The sequence below is a fragment of the Bison bison genome, unplaced genomic scaffold (assembly GCF_000754665.1).
Source record: "Bison bison bison isolate TAMUID 2011002044 unplaced genomic scaffold, Bison_UMD1.0 scf7180017864057, whole genome shotgun sequence".
Classification (NCBI taxonomy): domain Eukaryota; kingdom Metazoa; phylum Chordata; class Mammalia; order Artiodactyla; family Bovidae; genus Bison; species Bison bison.
In genome coordinates, this window is record NW_011494629.1 from 6425126 (window position 1) to 6442310 (window position 17185).

Sequence of the window (17185 nt, forward strand, 5' to 3'; positions counted from 1 at the left end):
CTAATAGTGGACCATACTAGAGGTATTAACTGTAAAAATGTGTACTCACCCAAACTGTGGAAAGGCCAGATTTGCTTCGGTTTCTTTTCACTATCAATGAATATTATAATGGGGAACTCAGTTTAAAACAGCCCTTATTATGGGACTTCCCTGGTGGTCCATTGGCTAAGACTCCGTGCTCCCAGTGCAGGGAGCCCAGGTTTGATACCGGGTCAGGGAACTGGATCCCACATGCTGCAACTAAAACCCGGTGCAGCCAAAGAGAGAAATATTAAAAAACAAGCAAGCAAGCAAAAGATACTGTGTCCATTAAAAAAAAAAAAAACAAACAAAAAAAAACAGCCCTTAAAGTGTGATAATCTATATAAACATAGAATTCTATACTCAAATGCGGGGCTCCCTACAATAAAATCCAGCAAAAGTCAGAGGTTACAAACTGGTGGCCTCTGAGTCAATCTGGCTTGAAGTTGTGTTTCATTTGGCTGAATATCACTTCAAATAAAGTGAGTTTTAAGATGAGGAGATTTTATGTGAAAGTTCATTGCTGACTGGCTGACAGTCTCATAGGTTCCTGCACAGCCCCCTCTTGTTTTGCCTGTAAACAAAAAGTTTTCCCTTGCTTTGCTAGTCCAGATTCTCCCTCACAGTGAGACAGTCTGTGGGGGCACAGAGTGGGAGAACATGAAGTCCAGAGTTAATGTAAGTTTTTCCTCTAAGAACGTGTGAATAAGCCGGGATCTCTTTCCAGAAATTCTAGATCAAAGGGCAGACTGAATCCCAGCAGTGGCCTGGGGGGATCTCAGTGTTTATCAGTTCACAGACTCCAAAGCACAAAGGTGTGAAAGTCCATTATCTTCCCCGGGCCAACTCCAGGCACTGAAATCATTCCAATCTCTGCATGTGTCCCCTTGCCCTTTCCCTGTAACCAGGACCAGGGGACCACCATATCAATTCAAACTTTTAGTAGCTGTGAAAGTTAAAACATTGTTATCCCTCCCCCAGGCACTTTTCAATTTATATGGCAGGGTCTTTGTAGGACACCCTGAGCTTATTTGAAATAATACTTTTTCATGAACACTTAAATTAACTGAGTAATTTTTAAAATTTCTATAACATTTGTCCTTTTTTTAAAAAAATTATTACATGATTATTTTAGGAAGTTTGGAAACAACAGAGTTATATTTAAAGAAGAGACTGTCAATTAAGAAAGCTAAACCCAAAGACATCACTGTTAACATTTTCTTTATATGTATTTGAAAAAACATAGCTGGAATTATAATGTGCACATAATTCATCTTCTGCTTTGCAGCCTAGGAACATCTGAAACATTAAATTCCTGTTACTAAAACCTCTTTAGGAACATTTTAAAGGCCAAAACCCATTCCATTTTATAGCTGTATGACAGTTTATCAGACGTTATTGTTGGTCATCCAACATTTCTGATTTTAATTGCCAGTTTTTATAAATAACACTGCAATGGACATCTTCATGCATACAACTTTTTTTTTTTTTTTAATGCATTTCTTTGATTTCTTTAGGATAGAGTCACAGAGAATCCCTAACTTAAAGGGTGTGACTGTTTTGAAGTCTCTCCGTACACACTGCTGTGATGTGGGCTGAAACGGTACACCTGCATTTATTTATTTTTGTCATATCTTCTTAAACCTTACAGCCATGATGTTTGATAAGCTAGAGCATATGTGATATTTTGGAGCTCGAAACATTAAGAAAGAAAGAAGCAGGGTCAGCTTTTTCATTTCCCCTCTTCTTCACGGGGGCAGGTATTATAGACAGGGTGAGAGGAGGAAAATCAGGCACAGTGACCGCAAAAAGAGGCCAGTGATTTCCAAGTCCTAACACAGAAGAAGAAACCAGAGAGGTGGCCGACACGTTTATGCAAATCGATAAGCAAACCACAGCCCAGGACAGGTGCCTTTTGGTACCATCTGTGTGTCCAACAGATTGTTCATTCTCAGCATTTATAAGGGACAAGACAGAATTTTTCACATAAAAAGCACAGAGCATTTCAGAGCACAAACAATTTCTCACCTTTCGGAGTCTTGTGAGGAGGCCTGCTACGTGTTCATGCTGTTCCGATTTCGCAAGATCTTCTGCTGTCTTTCCATCCTGTTGGAGAGAAATGATTCGTTTTTTCCTTCGCTGCAGAGAACTGTGTGTTCCACACACCAACATCACCTTCTGAGACAGAAACAGTGTAACAGGCATCAGAAGCAAATAAGGTGGACAAAAGACCCTGTCCTGAATTATTCCCTTTTCTGTGGAATCCTGATTTCACTGATGGTCCAGGAAAGGAAGATAAGGAAAGTAGGAAAAAACCATGCATTGGTGCTTTGAGGTCCAAAGGCAAGATGTCTCAGGCCCACAGGCTTTAATCAAACCGGGCACCTCATTAGCAGGCAGATTACTCTGCATCCTGAACCTCCCTCCAATTAGGCCAACGATAAAGACTGTCATTAGCTGCCAAATTCTAGTTAGTGGAAGCTAATGTCTTAGAATCCTTCCAGGGACAAACCTCAGCACTCATATCAAGCTAGTTAACTGGTAATTACTGTGCATTTCAAAGAAAAGGCTGAGTTTTACAGACAATTTGGATCTGAAGATCTTCAGTGAAACATAAAAGGTGGAAATAAGGGTCCACGGCACTTCACTGTTTGCTTTTTAATTAGAGAATTTTCACAGGGCTGCAGTCTCATACTGAACAAATTTGTTTCCAGGCTGTGAACATGCACGATGATGGCTAACGTTTTTCGAGCGCCTCCTCGCAGTCTCAGTGCGTTGAGCGTAGAAACCTCAGAGGTGCTCCCGGGCGGTGGGAACACTAGTTGTTCACCCATCACAGAGGAGGGATCGGAGACTGAGGGACTGCTCTGCTGCAGCTTAGGAATCATTACAAATTTAAAAGTAGAAAAGATGAGAAGCAATTTCCAAAGAAATAAAAGCAATATTTCTTAAATGAGAAGACTAAGCAGCCTTTGGCCCATCTGTCAGTGTTTTCTAGGGACAGTTCAAGTACCATTCCTGAGGAAGCGGGGGGATGCCCGGATCTGACTGACAGCATACCTGCCAATCTCGCAGCCCAGGTCACAATCCCAACCATCACATCACCTCAGTCTCGGCACTGCTGACATTCTGGCCAGGACGATTCCCTGCCATGGGAGGCTGTCCCGTACACTGTGAGATGTCAAGCAGCACCCTGGCCTCTACCACTAGACACCAGCAGATTTCCCTTGCACCAGCTGTGCCAACCCAGTGTCTCTGTGCTGTGCTTAGTCGCTCAGTCATGTCTGACTCTTTGCGACCCTGTGGACTGTTGGCCCACCAGGCTCCTCTGTCCACGGAGATTCTCCAGGCAAAAATAATGGAGTGGGTTGCCATGCTCTCCTCCAGTGGATCTTCCCAACCCAGGGATTGAACCCAAGTCTCTCACATTGCAGGTGGATTCTTTACCATCTGAGTTACAAGGAAAGCCCTTTACCATCTGAGCCACAAGGGAAGTCCAGTGTCTCTGGACATTGCCAAATGTTTCCTGAGCAGTGGAACTGCCCAAGTTGAGAAGTATGGTCGTAGGCTGTGGTTGGAGCTCGGTGGGTGGTCCTGGGAGGTGTGCTCTACACTCATGTTGCCCACCTCTCTCTGCCCACTCCCCGCTATCAAGTCCTGCAGTGGCCCCAGTGGGCAGACAAAAGCTTCTAGTTTGCTTTGGGGTGAATGAGGTAAGTTGTCGGACACCGCATCCAAACAAGGGGGTCATACCAGACTGTAGGTCCTTACTGACATGATAAGGACAGGCCTTACTTCTCAAACCTCATGGTGCCCTGGAGTCACTGGGGTCTTTAAGAACTTCTGCTGCCAGGTTCCCACCTGCATACTCACCTTCTACCTTTCTGAGGTGTGACCTGAACATCAGGGTTCTAAGCCCTCCCACGTGATTCTATTGTGCAGCCAATAGAATGGCTTCCAACTAAGGCAATGGTTCTAATAGGTTTTGGAACCATTGCCTTAGTTGGAAGAAATCTGAGCCTCAACTTAAAATCTTCTGTCTTCTGGTGTGACTGACCATAGATTTCTCTCAAAGGCCTTAGACCTGCTTAGCACTCAGACACAGGATGTTTGTTCACTGGCAAAGTTATTCTCCACTGTCGAGTCTCTCAAATGACAGGAAAACTGCCACCAATACTTCCTTATGTTTGCGTGGTACTCTACAGTTTGCAAAAAGTATTGCTCTAAAGGACACTGTTCAGCTTCCAAAAGAACTCTTTGCCAGAGTTTGGAAAGAGGCTGAACTCTAGAGTGAGAAGGACCCGGGTTTAATTCAGATTCCGTCCCTCCCAGACTATGTGGTCAGTCACTTGGCCTCCTAGAACCTGGGTTTCTTCACTCATGAGATGAGAAATGACACTCTATTGCATAGGTTCTTGGGCAGATTAGACAAAAACAAATAAATGAAGCATCATGAGCTGAAAAAGCAAGCAGCGGTAATTAATGAAAAAAGAGCTGAGAGTGTCCCCAGCATCCCCCTCCCCAGCTTTCTGTCCAAGAAGGAAAGGTGTAGGAGCTAGATCTCCTCATCCCAGTCCCATGCTAAGCAAGGTGCCAGCTCTGAAGCTGGCCCACAAGTGAGCCCAAGCACTCTCTGCCTTCTTTGTCATACACGGTGGTCTAGGAGGCTGGCATCATTGAGAAGGTGACCTTTGAGTCAAAACCTGAAGGGGGTGAGAGAGCAAGCCATTTGGATACCCAAGGAAGTTTTGCAAAAGGAAAAAAACAAATAACAACAACAACAAAACAGCAAGTGCAAAGGCCCTGAGACAGCAGAAATAGCAAGGCTTGGTCCCAGTGCTCAGGAGTCAAACCAGGCTGGAGATTCGGATGCGGGTCTCAGTTCCCAGGTGCAGCTACAGCCATGGGGCTTCTGAGAGGAGCAGAGGGCAGAGAGTGGGAGGGCAGCTTGCCAGGTGGGGTGGAGCAGCAGCAAGAAGACCTAGAGCTGGAGGAGGGCAGCAGAGGTGGGAGGGGAAGAAGGGCAAGTAGGATTTTCTTATCTAAGACAGGGGTGGGTGTCAAGGAAGTACCATGTCCTGAAGAGATAACCAGATGTGACTGCTGGCTCATGGGTGAGAAAGACCTCAAAGAAAGGCAAGGAAGGAAATGCTTAGAGAACTACAAAGTCAGAGTGGGGCTTACACTCGGGGTGGGGGGTTGGGGTGCACTGTGGCTGGGACAGGCCACGGGGAGCTTCTGGGGTGGCCTCTGAAGTTCTATTTTTTGATTTCAATAGGGCTACAAAGGCGTTTGTCAAATTCACCAAGTTCTTTTGTTCCTGTCCTTTCTTAAAAAGAAAATCTGCTTTATTTTACAACAAAGAAGTTTTGAGGGCTTCCCAGGTGGCTCGGTGGTAAAGAATCCGCTCACTAAGCAGGAGACATAGGTTTGATCCCTGTGTCAGGAAGATTCCCCGGAGGAGGAAATGGCAACCCACTCTAGTATTCTTGCCTGGGCAATCCCAAAGACAAAGGGGCCTGGTGGGCTCTACAGTCCTTGGGGTCACAGAGAGTCAGACATGACTTAGTGACTAAATAACAACAACAAAAAAGCGAGGTGACTCCCTCTGCTGAGTCACAGGGATTCGACGACAGACTGTGGCGGGTAGAGGAGAAGTGGGAAGCAAGGAAAGAGAGAACCAGATAGTCAGAAGATTTCCTGGCCATCCTGGCTGAGGAACAGGTTGGGAGAGGAAAGGGAGCAGCTGGGGAGCGCTGTAGGGTCGAGGGCTGTGGTGCTGACCGGGAAGAGCAGTGCTGTCAGGCAGAGGAGAAAAGCCCGCTGACAAAACGGGCTGGAGGGTGTTGTCCATAATGTGGCAGCCAAATTCCATGGACAGAGGAGCCTGGTGGGCTACTGTCCATGGGGTCACAAACAGTCAGATACGACTGAGCGACTTACTTTCATTTTCATTTTCCATTCCCCATGCAGCTTCTGGGGCTGGAAATGTGGAGCTAAGACGTGCTGTGGATGAAAACTTAAATCAGAGAACTTAAACCAGACAGATTTTGAAGACTTAAATCAGAGAACTGGATATATCTCAGTAATTTAAATATAATGATTGCAAGTCAAAATGATAATATTTGGCATATTATGTACAAAATATATTACTTTATATATTACTTTTAGTATATGACTGATACTGACTTCCTGTCTTTTTCCTCATCAGATGTGGCTATTAGAAAGTTTAGAATGACACAGGCAGCACGCTGTCCTTCTATGGAGCCAGCCTAGGCCTGCATCAGGGCACCTCCATGATAATGCCCTTCCTGCGTGGAGCCAGCGTGGTTTCCACTGCGCCTGCTGGGGAGGCCATGCACATCCAGCCCCGTCATCCCCCTATGCTCCAGCCCACAGTCTTTCTTCTGGGCTCAGACTGTCCTCCTCTTTCTCTGAGGAGTGCTCCTGACCTCTGGAAACCCCTGGGGACCCTGGCTCCCAACTGGCTCAGGTCCCACTCTGTAGCTGCATATTCACTGTGATCCTTGCTGTGACCCTTGGTTCTGACTCTCCCACTAGACTGGACGTTTCTCAAGGGAGGGCCAGCTCGCCTATCGCGGCCCCACTGTGTCCCTCGTGTCTGTCTGGTGTGCAGTGTGTGCTCAGTATCTGCTGAATGAATAAACAATGGAGCCCCCAGGAAGTGGACTCGCAGGACCAAGAAGGAGCATCTGCAGTGAGCTGGCAGGGAGGGCAGGTACACCTGAGAGCCTCCAGAGGGCGAGCCCAAGGCTGGAGGCAGCTGCTGTGGGGAAGGCATGGGGAGACAGCTGTGGCCTCACAGAGGTCAGGGCTTCCCTGGAAGCTCAGCTGGCAAAGAGTCCATCTGCAATGCAGGAGACCTGGGTTCGATTCCTTCCTGGGTCAGGAAGATTCCCTGGAGAAGGGAACAGCAACCCACTCCAGTATTCTTGCCTGGAGAATTCCATGGACAGAGGAGTGTGGCACGCTACAGTCCATGGGGTCGCAAAGAGTCAGACACGTCTGAGCAACTTTCACTTCACTTTCACAGAGGTCATGGGGAAGCCTGAGGACCCAGTAGAGGCCCAAGACCCTGACCCACACTGCCAGGCTGGCAGCAGGAGCAGCTGCTGGCATCTTCACAGCCATTGTCGACAGTTTACTTTTTATGAGGCAATATCTGTAAAAAAAAATATTTCTGCTTGTAAAAATGTATATAAGTGCTCTACTGTGGAGTAACTGGATTGAGTGCCTACACATGGTTGGGGAAAGTTTGATAATGGCACATCAGGTTCATAGGTGGCTGTGGGTGGGCTTGTGATGGGTGAGCAGGTGCCCTAAGAAGGTCCAGTCCCATGTAGAGCACTGGTCATCACTGGGCCTGCAGAGGAGCCCAGCTCAGGGCTCAACACTGCAGAAAACAGACCCCCTGCTTGTGGACAGGGAATGACATTCTTGTCACATTTGTGCAGCCAGGGAGGCAACACCCTAGGCCAGGAGTTAGCAACCATTTTCTGTAAAGGGCCTGAGAGCAGATATTTGGGGCTCTGAGGGCCTTAGGGTCTCTGCTGCAATTGCTCAAGTCTCCCCTTGAAGAGTGAAAATGGCTGCAGACAATATGTAAACAACAGGGATGGCAGTATCCCAATAAAACTTTATTAACAGAAGTGGGCAGCAGGCTGAATTTGGTCTGTGGTCCACAGTTTGCCATCCCCTGTATGAGTCTCTAGCTTCAGATCCCTGATTTTCCCAAGGTTAGCTGCCATGTTTTAAAACTCCAGTGGGTCTCCTCTAAAGAAACAATTTGTGTTAGTAAAGCTCTTGTGAGTTTTAGGAATCTCCCACATGAGCCAGTGGAGACTCAACCCACTGCCGGGCCAGAAACAGCTCAAAAGATAATGTTTCACTGCAGCTGTAAAACAGCAACCTTATCTCATCCGCAGACACATTGTTCCTCTCTGGTATCCTCGAAATGAGGATCAAAGGGTTTCTTCTGCAGGGAGGTACCAGGTCTGGAATGGGGAGTGTCAGGAGTGAAGGAAACTAAAGAAACCTCATTTTAAAATATGCTGTGGCTTCCCAGGTGATGCTAGTGGTAAAAAAAAAAAAAAAAAAAAAAAAACACCCCTGCCAATGCAGGAGACATAAGAGATGTGGGTTAGGTCCCTGGGGTTGGGAAGATCCCCTGGAGAAGGGCACAGCAACCCACTGCAGTATTCTGGAGAATCCCATGGACAGAGGAGCCTGGCGGGCTACAGTCCATAGGGTCGCAAAAGAGTCGGACACTACCGCATGCATGCAGGCCTAAGAGCAAAGCCAGACCTTTCAAAGACGAGAGGACAGCTCTTGTCACCTGTTCCCCCCAACACCGAGGGGCCTTCCTCCTCCCTCTCTGAAAGCCCATGGCCCCTCCAGTCCCCCACAGTGGAGGGGGCACACTTAGAAAAGATAAACACAAGCTAATACAAAACATGAAGGCCTGTTGTGTAACACAGGAAACGAAAAGGCTAGTGGGAAACAGCAGGTGTTCCCCGCAGTGCGGGTCTGGGGAAAGGAGAGGATGAGGCATTAACAAGATCTTACCCTGGGTTTGTGTGGGCAGATGTTTACATAACTGCCTGTGGAGGAGCTGGAGCTTAATAGCAGCCTGTCTGCTTCGCAGTGCAGTTGCCAAGCAATACCTTCCCTCTCGTGCCCTCGAGGCCTGAGACATTTGCAGTCATTTTCTTCTGCCAGAGGGCTACTCACCGAGGTCAGCGCCTCCACATTGGCGCCCGTCAGACACAGGTAGCGGACCACGTCCAGAATCCCGTTGTTGGCGGCAAGGTGCAGAGGCGTCCGTCCATACTGCAGGAGACAAAAAGACCCGGGAGAGTCCTCACTCTTGCTGCAAAGGATGACATGTGTGGAGGGAATCTCACGGGGCCAGCACTGTGTAAGGATCTGGGAGCCACAAGGAAGAGATAGGAGGCGAGGTCTCCTTTCTCCAGAAACTTGCCATTTCCTTGGGGAGGCAAGCCAAACAAAATGTTTTCAAGTATTTCTCAGCTAACAGAGTGACTTTAAAATAAAACTTCAAAGGCTGAAAGAGTGGGAGGCTTATCATAAAATAACTAAATTAAGTCTCCTGCTGTGCTGGCAGAAAGGAGGCATGAGTCAGGGCTGAAGGCCCCAAAGTTCCAGAAAGATTTGCACTGTGGCTCAGATTTAGATACAGCAAGGGAAGAAGGCATGGAAGGACAGAAAGTGAAGACGCTCTAATGAGGTGAAACGCCACGGCCATACCCAGCAGTTTTGATTGCCTACGGCTCCCAAAACGTGTGCCAAGGTATCTGGGGGCACTGCAGTGTATTCAAGGGGATGCTGAGGAATATTTTAAATTTTTGATGGAACCAGCAGGTTCAGACATCAGGGAAACTACTAGCTTCAGGTAGTCCAGTGTCTCAAATTAGCTGGGACTGCCTTCCTTTCAGTGACATTGTGTATGCACAGCATGGGGTTGGCGGCGGCTGTGATACAAAGCAGGTATCTTGTGAAGATCCACATAGAACAGGATATAGGGGTGGTGGTGTCCACTCTGAGTCCAAGGTTTAAAGAGTCTTGAGGTGCCCAGCAAGCACACACCTTCCATTAGTACACAACTGTGGTCAATTGAGAATTAAATAAAAATAGCTTTCTTTCAATTTATGTGAATCGTTTGTTCCATCAGCTCCTGAAATATTAGGTTGTTTGGGTGGAATAACTTAATAAACAGAACTTAAGCAGCCTGGAGTGCTGCAGTCTACGGGGTAGCAAACAGTCGGACACAACTGAGCGACTGAACAACAACAAAGGCATTTAAACAATTTCTTTTTTTTCTTTTTTGGCTGCGCGACACAGCTTGTGGCATCTCAGCTCCTGACCAGGACCGAACCTGGGCCATGGCAGTGAAAGCCCAGAATTCTCACCATTAGGTTACTAGGGAACTCCTGGAACTTATTAAGGTTTTTCTTTTGCTCTGGGGAAACCAGAAAAAAATAAATTATTTTACACAATGGAAATTATGAACTGAGCAAGTTTGGCTGTCTCTGTTTTGTGCTGTTTATGTACAAATAAATGTAGGTTTTTGTTAAGAAGGTAACACATGCTCATTTAATATCCAAACGACATAGAAGGATACACAGTAGAAAAATGAAGACTTTTCCTTCCCCTCCCCCAAGTTCCCGCACTCAGAGCTAGCCCCACACAAACCTTCCAGGCTTTTCTCTATGAATTCATAAGTGGAGAGAAATAATTTGAAAAGCGAAGACATAATCATATTCCACCTTCCATTCTGTCAACTTGCTTTATTCATCTGACAACAGATTGAATAGTTCTCCATGTCTATAAGAAAATCTATTACATTCTTTCAGATACCTGAATAATATCCAATATTTAGATATAGCATAACTTATTTAGTTAGCCTGCTGAGGATGGACACTTAAGGTGGTTCCATTTTTTGCTACTATAAGTAATGCTGCAGTGTGTGTGAATATTTATGTTTTGTTTACTGTTAACTCCTAGAGTCACTTAGAAAACAGATATGAAGCTCTCAAATACCCCAGAGCTAAAGTGAAAAGTAAGGAGTTGGTTTGGAAGATTTGGAGGAAGTGTTTGGATTTCTGTGTAAGGAAGACAGTCCTGGGTAACAAGATGCATAGTTTTACAGAAGGGGAAAGGGTCAAGGAAGAGACATATGATGAATAAAAGACCAGGAGAGTTTACACTTTGATGGCCTCCAATGTTTGACCGAACAAAACTCAAACTCCTTAACATTATATTCAAGGTCTTTCACCATCTGGACTCAATTCCCCTTCCTGGCTGCCTCCCTCTTCTTGAAATATGCTTTTCCCCTCTTCTCCATCTGTCCAAATCCCAATCATTTAAAATAATCACCTGTGAACAGCTTTTCCCAGTTTCTTTAGTGTCCAGATGCCCATGCTTCTGGAGTGCCAGTGTCTCTATCACAGTAGTGGTTATAACATGAGATGCTCTTATAGTGAAATGTCCCTGTGTCTGTCTGCAAGCAGCCTGAGGACAAGAATCACTCCCTGCTGCCTACCTCCCAGCCCCTTCACATCACACCTTGCACAGTGTTGTCAGAAAAAGGCATTCGTTCATCAATACCTGGCAGGCACGGAATTTTGGGCAGATCCTGGGTGTGTGCACATCTGTGTGTGTGTGTGTGTGTGTGTGTGCGCGCGCGTGCGCGTGTACACCTGTGCGTGTGTCAACATGCTTTTTCTCCCTTTGCTGATCAGAAAAGCCAATCCAGAAGAGAACAAAGGGTTAAGGGTGTGCTGTCTGTATTGTCCAGTTCCTCTCTTCTTCCACATTCCCTGATGCAGCTGAGTTAAATAGCCAGTCTCCCGATTTACACATGAGAAGAAGGCAGATAGAGAAATGCCTGTTTCACTGCAATGACTGTCAGAAATCATGACAAGCTCCTGTCACATACTGATGACAGGGGTAGGATCTGAATGGCCGTGTGTATCTCTGGGGGAATGGAATCCAGGTAAGGAAACGGCAGGGCACGGGAAAGGAGTGACAGTCTGCCTGGGCGACGTGGCTGTCACTGTGCCATGGCCATGCAATTGGTTACCAGGGTCAGTCCATGTAAAGTCAGATATGCTTTCTGGGGAAACAAGGCCTTTCTCTGACTTTAAGTTCCTCTATAGACCTCATCATCTTTCCTAAAACAAGCAACAAAAAAATGGAAGAGAAAAACAAGCTGACACCAGCTCTTCTGAAGGTGTAAGACTCACAAAGTCACCATGTACAATGGCCAAGTCACAGCCATTCAAATGAGTGCCACGAGGTCCCTAAATCTGCTTTTTATTCATTTAAAGACTCCTGGAAGGAAAGCCAACCTCTTGATGCTGCTTAATATTATATTACATTTAGTTTCTTCCTTAAGCCACTTATATAACTGACTTGGCAAGATTAGAAAAGGATAAACTAAGAAAGCAACCAGCAGCTGATGGCTAGGACTTAGGATATTGCCTTTTCATATTTCCAGAATATGAAGATTACCTATTTCAATTTCTATTAGAATTAATCACATAATATGCAAGAAGGATTTTTTTTTTGGTAGAAGCATAATTTTCCAGGTATTTCAGTTATTCTTTTACCTTAAACAAACCATATTAAATTCTGCTGGTATCATGTCTGCCACTTATAAACAAATATTTCCTGCAATTACAAAATTAATTCTACTTGGACTTTGTTTTTAACATAATGGTAACAGAATAGTGCTTGCCTTTCATACAGTTACAGAGCTGAAACCACATGACTATTCACCTGTTCTACCATACTTGGTAATGAAAATCTAGATGGCATTCAGGGAAAAGAGAAGGTGTTAGCTAATTTCTAGAATTTCTAGCAGTCAACATATGGGGATTTTTATTTCTTTATCATTCACCAAATGATAGTATCCCCTTAGTCTTACCAAATGTATTTAGCACGAGAAAGATGTTATGAATTTTTGACCATAAAACTCTCAAATGAGGGAAACTGGAGAAATCTGGTTCTAGGAATTTCAATCATATAACTCATTAGGTGTTTTCCTGAACACTCAGTGCCCTGATTTGTACCGTGTTCTTTGATTCTTCTCCAGGAAGAGAACATACACACACACTCTCTCCCCTGCCCTCCCTCCTTCTCTCTCTTTCTGCTCCTGCTGCTGCTGCTGCTGCTAAGTCGCTTCAGTTGTGTCCGACTCTATGCGACCCCATAGACGGCAGCCCACCAGGCTCCTCTGTCCCTGGGATTCTCCAGGCAAGAACACTGGAGTGGGTTGCCATTTCCTTCTCCAATGCATGAAAGTGAAAAGTGAAAGTGAAGTCGCTCAGTCATGTCTGACTCTTAGCGACCCCATGGACTGCAGCCCACCAGGCTCCTCTGTCCATGGGATTTTCCAGGCAAGAGTACTGGAGTGGGGTGCCATTGCCTTTTCTGCTGTCTTTCTAGATGCTCATAAATGGTAAGCCAGTCTCAGCAGGAAGTATTAATGTAATACTTTTCTGTGACTATTATTAAATTAATAGTCTATAGGAAATTAAATAATTTCCTATATAATATTTATTTAATAGTTAAATAATTATTGAACAATTTATTAAATTAATAAACTATAGGAAATTATTAAAAAGTCATACGCAAAATACACTTAAAGTGGAGAGCCCTATGAAAAAGAACAGGTCCATAAAAGCAATACTGACTATGAACAGTGAAGAGAGAAACTTGCCCAGACCCAGAAGCAGCTAGACACAGAGACTGTGCAGAGATCTTCCCTCCAGCTTTACCTTGTTGGAGAGATCCAAATTGCAGTTGGCTTCACAGAGGGCCAGCACAATCGGCACGTTGCCATCTTTGCAGGCCACATGGAGGGGGGTGTTGCCATGCCTGTCTTGGAAATCGACGGAACTGCCCTGGCTGATAAGAGTCTGGATGACCTCCATCTGACATCGTCTCACGGCAAGATGTAGAGCAATGTGTCCATCCTGTAACAAACGCCAGGGCTGTGAGCAGTTTTGACCGGGCATGTGGGACTGGCTGGTTGCCTTTCTAGCCTCACTGGGTCAGGTTTAACTGGTAATGGAACCGTTACCGCAAAGCCTGAAGGAGGATTAAAAACCACAAACTGTACTCCTGGCGGGGTTGAGGTGAGGCCCCACATGTCTCACTCTGAATAATCACGGGTAAAGCTGACCATCAGTTTAATTAATCTAGGCTTGGCCAGTACATTCAGGTAGGAAGACACCACACTCCTTCTTGTGTCTGAATTCATAGGACTTACGTCATTGTTGGTTCTCCAGTGGCCTGTTTTATCAAGTATTTGGAAAACATTTGCTCAGTGATCTTTACTAACTTCCTAAGTAGAGAGTTTATTGTTTTATTTTGTACTCTGAGAAACTGAGAAAGCGAGGTGATGTCTATCACACAGATGAGAAGCAAACTGTTGTTGTTTAGTCACTAAGTTGTGTCTGACTCTTTTGTGACCCCATGGACTGTAGCCCACCAGGCTCCTCTGTCCATGGGATTTCCCAGGCAAGAGTACTAGAGTGGGTTGCCATTTCCTTCTCCAGGGGATCTTCCCAACCCAGGGATTGAACCCACGTCACCTGCACTGGAAGGAAGGTTCTTTACCACTGAGCCACCAGGGAAGCCCTAAGAAGCAAATATAACATATTTAACCTCTGCACCCACACAGCACCAGCCTGGGAGTTCATTCTCCCTGTAGAGCCCCTGGTGAAGATAAGTGCTGAGTTTTAGGAGCTGGGTAGAGGGAGCTTAGAAGCATTTCTGTAACTCATCTACTCTAGGGTTGTTCAACCTCAGCCCTGTTAACATTTGGGGCCTTTCCTAGGAATTGCAGGCTGTTCAACAGAGCCGCTGGTCTTTATCTTCTAGACACCCTATCCTTGCTGTGATGACCCAAAAATACGTCTCCAGCCACTTCCTAATGTCACCTGGGGTCAAGGTCACTGCCCACTTGAGAACGGCTGCTCTGTACCAAGAGAATACTCCACAGAGGGCAGTGACTAAATGAACCACAGTGTTCCAAAACCACCATGGATGTAGCATCAGTTTCACTGCAGTTCACAGTAAGAAAAGATTATGCTGAATTGGCTTAATTAAAGAAGGGAAACCTTGTCTAGAATTGTTAGCAAACAAATAAGAATAGTTTATTGTCTTTCTACAAAATAGCAGGTGATGGAAGTAAATAAACCACCTATTTCTTTGTCTATCTACAAATCAATAGTGCATTGCCAATTTCAGTACTAAATGAGGATTTGTCTTGGGTTCCATGATCATCACTGTACCTACTCCAAAGCTAAAAATAAAATAGACTTGAATTGTTTGACCACCTCATAAATTTTGCTGCATCCCACAAATGAACATTAATTATGAAACAGAATTGAGAATCCTAGAATGTTTAGATTGGAGAAGAGAAAGGATAATTATAACTTGTGGCATTTAAGTTATTTTACATAAACGAATTGAGAAGTCTTGTGGTCCCTGTAGCCCCCACTAGATGACTTTTCAGCAAGTGGGATACTTTTACCCAAAAAGCACCTTGTCGGATGCATTAAGGTCGGCTCCGTGCTCGGCCAGACACTCCACGATGTCTTGGTAGCCCCTGGCGGAGGCCGTCAGGAGGGGGGTCTCGCCTTCTCTGTTCTTAATGTTCACATTGCAGCCGGCTTCACAAAGGGCTTTGGCCACAGAGTAATAGCCGTGCCAGGCAGCACAGTGCAGGGGGGTTTCTTCTTCCTGGCCAAGAAGAGAAGCACAGAGAAGAGGAGAATGCAATAAGATGAGAGAAAGTACAGGCATGGTGAGAGTCCTAACCAAATTTGGCAGCAAACTCAAGGCAGTGGAGAGAAAGGGCTTGCAGCTATTGGAGCAAAATGTTAACATGAAATAATGGGCTGGGTCTGATGCCTTTCCTTAATTCAAATCCAGCTTTCTCCAGCATTTTACTGACAATTGACTTTGCAGAGCCCACTGGCACAATGGGCTCAGCTCCTCTGAACAATGGAGCCCCTGCGTGTGTGGACATATAGCATCTTTCCTGTGAAAGTGCAATAGTTTACTTCATTTGTGATTACTAACAGAGGGAGAGCATTTCTTTGAGCAAGAACTCCTCTAACAAACCTGTCTCAAGATTCCTGTCACGAACATAGCACAAAGATGAGTCACATAAATGGATTATTGCTCTGGCAGAGAAAGGGCCAAGATAACCATGCTTCAACAAAAAGGACTGGTCATCAGGTCTACATATTCATGACCAACACCATCAGACACATAGATATTTGTCTACAAGAGGCTGTTACACTGTAGCGGTTATGAACACAGACTCTGGAACCAGTCTGTGTGGGTTTGAGCACCAGCTCCACCACTACCAAGCTGTGCTATCTTAGGCAAGTTCCCAAACCTCTCTCTGCCTCAGTTTCCTCATCTGTAAAATGAGAATTGAAGGGTTGTTCAGAGGATTCATGAATGAATGAATGGCAGTGCTTTTGTTTGAGTCCCTGCCCTCTGTAATTTAAGCAGAAAACCTAACTTGGATGCACCTCCAAAATACCCAAGCCTATCATTTGGCTGTGTGCATCCATACAAAGAGTAGGAAGAAGTGAGGACATCAGCTACCGTGACCCACCTTGTCCTGGAAGTTAGGATTCGAGCCGAAGCTGCACAGTAACTGAACCACATCAGCGTGGCCGTAGCGAGCTGCCACATGAAGGGCTGTCTCTCCAGACTGCAAAAGACACAGCCAAAGATTCAGAGCCCCCTGAAAACGTCTCCAGGGACTAGAACACACAGGAGTGGAGGCCCACTCCCACACATGCCTGGCTCCACATCCCCCCTGAGGCGGTGCCTGTCCCTCTCAGGCCAGATGCCCCTTTGGTGACTGGGCCAGGGACCCCGTGGTGGGGTGTCCACCATGTCGCTAGTGTTAAACTCACACACCTGGCCTCTCTTGTGTGTAATGCCACCCACCCTACCCACCCCACAGGTGAGAGTCCATTCCCTTTTCTGTGATGGATGTTCCTAATCTTCATAAACTGGTGCTTCCAGCTATGTGATTTTTTTTCAAAACACAAAATTCCTTGTTTAATATTAAGTTATTTGAACACAAGGTTTTATTTACTAGCAAGTTTCTGATTTCACTATGTTTAGAATATAATTTCTTACATCCTCAGAGATTTTTATAAGTATTACCACTAGCCCCTACAATAACATATTCTGTGAATTTGTAATAGATGCAACTTCTTAAGATATTTTACTTATATCTGCCATAAAACTGTCAGAATAAACTGATCTAAAACAATGAGATATTTGTTGCCACCTGACATAAAACTGCTATAATAAAAGTATGTCTTTAAATGACAACCCATTCCAGTATACTTGCCTGGAAAATTCCATGGACAGAGGAGCCTGATGGGCTACAATCAGTGAGGTTGCAAAGAGTTGAACATGACTGAGCAACTGAACATGGAATGTGAATGTCATCCCTTCTCCCTTAGGTATGGTACAGTGCACAATCCATACAACTGTATGTGACAGCCCTGACTGAACATAACAAATCAGTCTACTAGTATTAGAAGCAGAGAAGGGTTACATACATAGTGGAATACAT

The 17185-nt window shown here is 45.4% G+C and overlaps 1 protein-coding gene across 7 annotated transcripts in view; it reads right to left on the reverse strand.

The window, feature by feature from the left end:
- Positions 1 to 17185, reverse strand: part of DAPK1 (death-associated protein kinase 1) — a 212614-nt gene that overhangs the window by 32141 nt on the left and 163288 nt on the right. For all 7 annotated transcript variants that reach the window (XM_010836052.1, XM_010836049.1, XM_010836047.1 and 4 more), the window contains exons 15-19: positions 16205 to 16303; positions 15118 to 15315; positions 13344 to 13541; positions 8773 to 8871; positions 2050 to 2127 (exon numbers count right to left, since the gene is read on the reverse strand). In XM_010836052.1, the coding sequence (XP_010834354.1) occupies positions 2050 to 2127; positions 8773 to 8871; positions 13344 to 13541; positions 15118 to 15315; positions 16205 to 16303 (672 nt within the window). The remainder of the gene's footprint in view (positions 1 to 2049; positions 2128 to 8772; positions 8872 to 13343; positions 13542 to 15117; positions 15316 to 16204; positions 16304 to 17185) is intronic.